Source organism: Sander vitreus, chromosome 10, assembly GCF_031162955.1.
Source record: "Sander vitreus isolate 19-12246 chromosome 10, sanVit1, whole genome shotgun sequence".
NCBI classification, from domain to species: domain Eukaryota; kingdom Metazoa; phylum Chordata; class Actinopteri; order Perciformes; family Percidae; genus Sander; species Sander vitreus.
Window position 1 is genome coordinate 31839836 of NC_135864.1, and position 8716 is coordinate 31848551.

At 41.4% G+C, this 8716-nt stretch overlaps 1 protein-coding gene across 1 annotated transcript in view; it reads left to right on the plus strand.

Annotated features, from left to right (window-relative positions):
• The window catches only part of gabra2b (gamma-aminobutyric acid type A receptor subunit alpha2b), a 44179-nt gene extending 35701 nt beyond the window's left edge, over positions 1-8478 (plus strand). The window contains exons 7-9 of the mRNA XM_078261525.1: positions 2878-3030; positions 6304-6506; positions 8170-8478. Coding sequence (XP_078117651.1) covers positions 2878-3030; positions 6304-6506; positions 8170-8478 — 665 coding nt within the window. The remainder of the gene's footprint in view (positions 1-2877; positions 3031-6303; positions 6507-8169) is intronic.
• The last annotated feature ends 238 nt before the right edge of the window (positions 8479-8716 follow it).

The following is an 8716-nucleotide window of genomic DNA, read 5'->3' on the forward strand; positions in this document are numbered from 1 at the left end:
GGACAGACAGGCGTAGAGTCTCAGGGTAGACCAGGGACAGACAGGCGTAGAGTCTCAGGTAGACCAGGGACAGTCAGGTGTAGAGTCTCAGGTAGACCAGGGACAGACAGGCGTAGAGTCTCAGGGAGACCAGGGACAGACAGGTGTAGAGTCTCAGGTAAGTGTGTTGAGCTCAGTTCATATTTTTGGAGGTGTGTGTCTGTCAGGGTGAGCAGATGATCTTTACCAGTGGCTCACTAATTTACATTATGATCAGCTAATTAACAAGTGTCCAAAAGCATTGTATTTCTTTTATATGGGGACACTTTTTCAAAATAAGTCATTATGTTTTAAGGTATTTTTGTTTCTTGATTGTAAACAACTTAAAAATAAATACATGGTTTTAAAGAAGAATATTTTGGTCAATTTAGTCAGCTATTTCATTGTATCAAGAGAAACGCTGAAAAGAAGGATAATGGTACAGTCTCCATGCTACACTAATGATAGTATTAAGGCTTTCCTCTGTGTACACATGTCCTCTACGAGTATAATTGGCTGTATTATTTGTGTCCCCTTCAAAAATTGCTCTTCCGAAATTTTATGTTTATTGTCCCCCCCCTACTGTTAGATCAGATTTACGCCCATGGTGTTGAAAGAGAGAATTAGTCCTCACATAACTGCTAGGAACACATGCAATACAACTACAGAGCTACAAAAAAAGGGGAATAAAAAAATCTTTTTGGGATTAGTCCTTGGAATTGACACCCCCTCCCCCCTTGCCACTGCTGAAAAGGAGTTTCCTCTTGCCAAGTGGCAGTGTGTATCAAGGCCTTCATTTCAGAATCACAGCAAATGAGCTATGTTTCTCTGTTCTGTTGCCATGGGTAACACATCTTTTTCTTCTCATGTCTAATCTTGGCCTCTCTTTGAGATATTTTCCATTTGAAGGCCTGTCTGCTACTGCAGCATTGGCACTGTTTCACGGCCTTGTCAGCTATTAGGCTTTGCTCGGTGGCTAGGAAATCATACTGCATACTTTCCTATGTATCGATGGATTATTTGATCATATACGTAAGCTACAGCTATCAGCTGAAGTATGCTGTCTGATCTACTTCTAAGACTGTGTTGGCATCTTAAAGCTGCTTTCTATACAAGCTCCGCATACAAATATAATGTTTTACTGATTTATATTACACAGTTGTGAAGCACCAAGGGAGGTGTAGGGTTGCACTTGCATCTGACTGGTAGAGAAAAGTCATCTCTGGTAGTTTTGACGCGTACAGCACCACTTCCTGTGCAGTGGGAGTTTCCAACACTTTACTCATGTACTTGACTATCATGGACTTCACTCACAGCCAGCTTCTTTTTTCTAATTTGAGGAGAGAAATGCCTTTACTTCCTTATGTGATGTGATTGATAATTGTTAAATGATCTGAATCATGAAACAGAAAGTATTTCAGTATAAAATTTCAGTATTCACGTTTTGCCACGTTTGGGTTATACAGAGTAGAGTCGTCTTTTAATAGCATAGCATTTTTACTCCTCTTGTAATAAAATATCATTTGTGACGGCAGTGGAGCAGTAAATATGTGTGTGTAGCTTTTTTCATGTTCAAGCAAAAGTATTGTCTGCACATTCTTTGTAATTTAGTAGTATAGTTAGCAGTACAGGTAACTGGCCAATTTGGTAATTGGCCTTAACAAAGGCAAATAAAATAAAATGCAGAAAATGAACAGGAGAGTTGACACTGACTGTCACACAGAGACAACAGGCTCTGCAAAGGAGACTTCATGGGGATGTATCACTAAAGGCCGTTTTATGGTTCTGCGCAGGCTCCACGCCCTGATGTTTATACTTGTGCGCTGGTGTGTGCGTCGAGCCGGCGTGTGTGTGTGTGTGTGTGTGTGTGTGTGTGGGGGGGGGAGGAGTGTGTTAGAGCGAGGGAGAAGTGAGAGAGTGAGTGAGCGAGTAGCGACTCTAGAGTCCTAGTGAGAGAAACAAAGTGTCTCCCCTGTTCTTTCTGACCACGGTGGGAAATCTGGAGCAGGAAAAGTTAACCCTCTCCTTGATTTCATGTTGTTCATGGAGAAGGAGAACCAGGAAATGAGTCGGGGGAAATGCAACGCTACCAAGCCACGGCCGAGCGACGTGAAGTTACATTTTTCGACAGGTGCACGTCAGGCTACGGCGTAGGATCGATTCTACGCAGAAGCATAAAAAGGCCTTAAGAGATAAGAGATACAAGTCTTTTGAAGAGACACCGCTGCAATTTAATATAATATATATATAATTTAGTAGTATTTTCGTAATCATTTTCCTTTTTTTTAATCAAATGAAACCCTAGGCATACACTTTTAAAGAGTAACTAAACCCCAGAGTTTTTGCTGAAGTGCCTCTACCCTGGAAATTGAAAAACTCGGTTTAAAAAGTATACTCATGGGCAGCGCTGGGATGAGGGTAGATGCTAGATCGCACCCGATACACGTGCCAATTTCAACACGCATACTGTGCAGGCGTCAACACTTGGGCTTCAACACCATTCAACAGACGTTACTGCAGTGTTTACAGTATGTTTTGCATACACTGCTATATGTAGCTACATGCTATAATGTCAGGCAAACCTGTAATCTTGGTTGCCAGTTTTCTTAACTTCTCCCCCTTTATTGGTGGGAGCTCGGTTGGTGACAAAAGCTGCCTCCATATACGCCATCTGCCTCCAGATCAGCCGTTATGCACAGGTGTCGATTGCAAGCGTGCAAAATACATTTCAATTAACTGACCTGAGATTGCTGTATGAGTGCATTGAGTAATTAAAAAGGCTCAAATATGAAATTGTAAACAGTAGTAGAATTAGCTGCAGTGATGGTGCTTTAAAGTGACCCTGATTATTGTCTACAGGTGAATACACGGTGATGACAGCTCATTTCCATCTGAAGAGGAAGATTGGCTACTTTGTCATCCAGACGTACCTCCCGTGCATCATGACAGTCATTCTTTCCCAAGTGTCTTTTTGGTTGAATAGAGAATCAGTGCCAGCTAGGACTGTGTTTGGTAAGTGTCTGCCTTTTTTATCCTTTCATACAAAGATACTTTTCAAATGGGCAATTAACCCGCATCTTCAACGTGATATCATGACTTCGCGTAAACATACACGCCACTTTCTAAAGCCAAGTGGCGCGTGTTATCTGTACACATTATGAGCTATCTGCGTGTATGTCTACGCAGAAGAACGGGACGTTGCATTTGGAGCTATCCGCGTGTATGTTTACACCGTGTATGGCTACGCCAGAACGGGATGTTGCATTTGGAGCTCCGGTTGGGTTTAGGAAAAGAAGAACGGGGTTGGCTTTATGAAAAGAAGAACGGGGTTGGCTTTAGGAAAAGAAGAAAGCAACGGAAATGTGACACGCGGGACACGATCCCCGGTCTCCTGGGTGAAAGTCCTGTGTTTGACCCATCCTCCGCCCTGACCCACCTCCCTATGCGGATTTTCGCCCTTTCATACTACTTGCTACGGCGTCAATTCACACTCAAACGCAAGGTAACGTAAGTCAATGGAGGCCAAACGGCGTTCATAAACACGCTAAAAAGCAACTATCCATCTTGGTAACACGCCAGTAATGGCATACGAATTGGCATGTCATACATACACCACTTCATGAGATCAGTCTGGTATCTTAATGAACCTACCATCAATGTAAGTCAGATTACTCAAACACATGATGGCATAGGGATTTCACTCTAGTTATGTCAAAATCACTTTTGTAAGTATGGGGGATTGAATACAGTGAGTCACTGAAAGTTGCTGACAAATGGTGGGAGCAGGAGAAAACAGGGCCACGTTCAGCCCCGACAAAACGTAGCAAACCGTTTAAAAACTGTGCTCTGGCTTTTTATTACCAGGAGTTTACATATACAACGCTACTGATTGGGTATCACCTGTGACACAGCCACTAAACGAGAGACACACCCACCAAATAGAGAAAACATATCTCAAAGCCCAGGAACATGTCGTTCAACCTGGGCTGCAACCCTTATTTGATAGCTCCTCGACTCCTCGGTCCTCGGTTGAACCGGAAGTTGTTCTGCCCCTTCTCGGTGAAGACCGCCCCCAAGGAGCGAGGAGCAAGCATCGAGAAGGGATCATCGAGGAGCTATGCGAAGGAGTTGCTAACTCTGCGCAAACAGCCGACGAATTCATGTGACGCTTCAGAGGAAAGGACTAGCATCCCTCTAAAACACATTTGCTTGTTGCCTCTCTCCTCCCATGAGGGGCGTTTACTCTTTTAGTTAAACCAACCAGATTTAGCTACAATCTCTCAGCATCCTCTTCATTCATCACCATCACCACCACCGGTGTCTACATTACTCACGGCTTCTCGACCCCCTTTAAAATATGATGGCTTCACATAGAGCCCGACCGATAAAAGATTTTTAAGGCCAATACCGATTCAAATATTTGATGATTTAAAAATCCAATATTCCGATATATCGGCCGTTATATATATTTTTTTTAAATCCAGAAATGCAGAAAAAACAGATTTCCTTAACATTAGTTATTCATAGTTATGTATGAGTCCTCACTAAAATAATATGATAATGCAGTTTAAAAATAATAGTTTGTTTTATTGTCTCAACAGAACAGAGGAACATCAAAATATATTAAAGTTCTGATAAATAAAATATATAAAAATACAAACTTAAGCTATGAAACTTAAAGTCCTTTGAACAAAAAGACAATAACAACAAAATAATCAAAGAGTGTTGCCAACAGGGAGGTTGTAGAGCGCCCTCTGGTGGACAAACTATACAACGCCAACACTCAGAACTTGGTTGAAGGGCGTTTCGTCCGTTTTTATTTTATTTTTTTAATATTCAATTATCAGAATCATTTGTCATTTGTTATTATAAATGATTCTGATGAATGAATATTTAAAAAAAAAAAATGCTGATACCGATAGTTTGGAAAATGCCTAATATCGACGGATATATCGGTCGGGCTCTAGCGTCACAGTGGTAATTCGATGATGTCACGATGGGGGTCTAATCTTTCAACGACTTTTTTTCATTTAACATTTTTAATTGTGCACATGTCAATAAATAATTGTCCAATTAACATAAGGTCTCTCCTGATTGGAAAAAGAGGAAAGAGGGGACATTTCTTAGAGGCAGCAGTGTTTTTTTCAATCCAGCTGGACGAGCTACTGTTGGACTGTAAGCCAAGTGGAACTAATAACAGTGACTTAAGAAGGAGACTGTTACAGAAGCTCGAAGAAAGACAGTTACAGAAGACAAGAATAAACTATGTCCTTTGGCCAAAGATTGCGAACCTGCTGAGCAGTTAAAGCATTACTGAAGGTCAGCGATTTTTAGGGTAGAGTAGGCGAGTAGTGACCTTATACTGTAAGGAGACAAGGACAGTACACTGTTAGAAAAGTCAGGAGAAATACAGGCTAATATACTGTGTTAATGTGAAGGAATTTTCTGTAATGATTTTCTACAGGTGTTTTTCAGTATTTAAAAAAAAAAAATTTATCAGAAATGTCCATTAAAGGTACAGAGGATATACCCTTAATTAAGAAAATTTTCCGTTTTGGATTAACAGAAATGTCCGTAAACTTAACGGACAAGCTCCTGGTTATTTTCTGCCTGGACATTATCCATTTTTCTACGTTTTCTTTTATGAGAAGTCAAGGACAGAAAGTTCAGTTTGGTATTCCGTCTCCCTGCCAGTGTGCAGTGTGTTTCAAAATAAAATACATTGTGTTCAATTAACCAGACATTTAAAGGTGCTCTAAGCGATGTCACACGTTTTTTAGGCTACAACATTTTTTGTCACATACAGCAAACATCTCACTATGAACACACTGTAAAAAAAACACAGTCTCTGTAGACAGCCCAGGCTCCACAAACGTCAACAAAAACAAACTGTGCCAACCTGCACCACCAAACATAACAAACAGAGTTCCAGCGTTCCAGCCAATAACCGACAAGAAGGATTTGGGGTGCGCGGAACGGAGGGAGAGGGGACGGGATGAGGAGGAGGGAGGCTCGCCCCTCCCTCCTCCTCATCCTCGCTTGTTTGAAAATACTTTGAGCGTCAACAAGAAGTTCCGTCACCCAACATCACTTAGAGCACCTTTAAAAAAAATGTTTAAAGCTGTAATTGCAATACCATGAAACCGTGATATTTTTGCTGAAGGTTATTATACCGTCAGAATCGTATATATGTACAGTATATGTGTGTGTTATATAAAAAACGATTTCCTAATAAACGATACGAGAACAGGAAAAGAAATGTGATTTTTGTGTGTGTATTTCCAGGTGTAACCACTGTTCTCACTATGACAACACTGAGTATAAGTGCGAGGAACTCCCTTCCCAAGGTTGCCTACGCCACTGCCATGGACTGGTTCATCGCCGTCTGCTACGCCTTCGTCTTCTCCGCTCTGATTGAGTTTGCCACCGTCAATTACTTCACAAAGCGCGGCTGGGCTTGGGATGGAAAGAGTGTTGTGACTGACAAGGTAATGAGGGGGGAAAAGCTTGTCTTTTTGACATGCTCCATTTTCAAAGAGAATTCATTAGCATCGTGACTGTATGTTGAAGAAGGCTTGCAGATTGCAGATTGGAGCTTCAAAACCGTTTGTTGGAGGCAGAGAGAAGCAGTGATAATGGCTGCGTTAACCCCCCACAAGGGGAGCCAAAGTGAGAGCTAGTTAGCTCAGTTGTTGTCTCGCATTGCCAGACTTTCCTCCACAGCACCGCGGAGGAGGGTCTGGCGAGTCCACACAGCATTCCGGGATGGGAGAAAAACGTGCTCTGGTTTATTGGCATTTCTTTTTTTAAAGAAATCACAATCGTCTTGGGCGGTGCTAAGCTGCAGAATAGCCTCTGGAAGGAACTTGTTTTGGTGGAACATGTGTACGTTCAAAAGTAGTTTTAGTCGTGCAACAGAAAACTCAGATTGGACAGATAGTCTAGCTAGCTGTCTGGATTTACCCTGCAGAGATCAAATGACAAACTCTGGTTAAGATATCAATGAAGAATATAAAGGCAATGACTTCATATGGCTTAAAATAGACAGGACAGACGTACTGTATGCAAAATGTAGAAACCAAGCAGATAGTAAAAATAAGCTATAAACACTTCCAGCAGATGCAGGAGGATTTATTAATAGTTAAAAAAAATAATAATAATCTAAGAATAAGTAATTCAAATTTGGTGAAAAAAATGATTGATCATTCAGTTGAAGTTGCAATATTATTGCCATAATCATGGACAGTGGTCGTCTTGTGTCTCTCTGTAGGCGTTTTGTGTCTTTACATAAGCGCTATGTGTCTCTTTGTAAATGTTTTGGTCTATTAGTAGTTCTTTTTTGTGTGTGGTTGTGTTTCCCCTTTTTGTAGTCTTTTTGTGTCTCCTTGTAGTTCTCTTGTGTCTCTCTGTGGTAATTTTGAGTCTCTTTGTAGTCATTTTGTGTCTCTTTGTGGTTGTTTTGCCCCTTGTCATAGTAGTTGTGAGTCTCTTTTTGTCTCTTTGCAGCTATTTTGCCTATTTTTCTAGTTGTTTTAGTCTCTTTGTAGACATTTATTTTACATGTTTTCATGATCGGTATGTGTCTCCCCTCGATCGACATTTTGCAAGTGCAGGCCAGAGGGCCCCCTGACACAATTTGGGCCCCTTAGGCCCGTTCAGTAATCCATGCATGGCCATAATGTGAGTTATCTATTCTATTTTTCTGAATCACATAACTCCATAAAAGGCCTGTGTGACCATTATTTATGATGAACGGCTGCATCTGTGGCCATCTTGCAGTGTTTCTCTACTCAAAGAGAAGTACTATATTTAAGCTAAATGAACCAGTAGAGTGTCATTTGAAATGCTCTTACACACATTACATCCTGTGTAACCTCCTCCTCCTCACTGTAGGTGGATAAGCCTCAGTCCACCAATGCTGTAAGTTTTAAACATCCTTGGAAGTAAAAGAAGGCTGAGATAATACACAAAACAGTGAACGTTACAATGCAACCTTGTCAAACTGGTGACACATTTGGCCCTTGTGCTGAGCTATCTATTGCCATTTCACTCCTCCATTTACATGTATTTTCAATTCATGGATAGATGGTGACGGGTTTCATGGTTACCTAGCTTTTGCATCTAATCCTTGTGATCCTGTCCTTTCAACAGAAAAAAGAGAGGGCATCTGTCGCCAAGAAGAATAATGCCTACGCTGTAGCAGTAGCCAACTACGCACCTAACATCACCAAGGACTCCAGCACACTTCCAACTATTGCCAAAGGTGGAGCTTTGGATCCCAACAAGCCCAAAGCAGACGGCAAAGCCTCAGACAGCAAGAAGACATTTAACAGCGTGAGCAAAATTGACAGGATGTCAAGGATCATGTTTCCGGTTCTCTTTGGCAGTTTTAACCTTGTCTACTGGGCCACCTACTTAAACAGAGAACCCATTATAAAGGACATGGTCCCCTCTAATTAGAGGCCCGTTTCTAATGGGTTCTGGTCTTGGGACAAAGAAACGAACCAAATACCTCCAGCAACTGTGTACACATACCTTTGCAGAGTGAAGTCCTGGATTGCAGTGTGATCCTCTGTGGTCCCAGCCTGTTTTCTACACCGTCTGCAGCACTTTTGAAAAGCCCAGCTTTTGTAAATGTGTATGTATATTTATATTCATGGTTTAATGGTGACATATTGTGTGATTACTTTGATTTGAG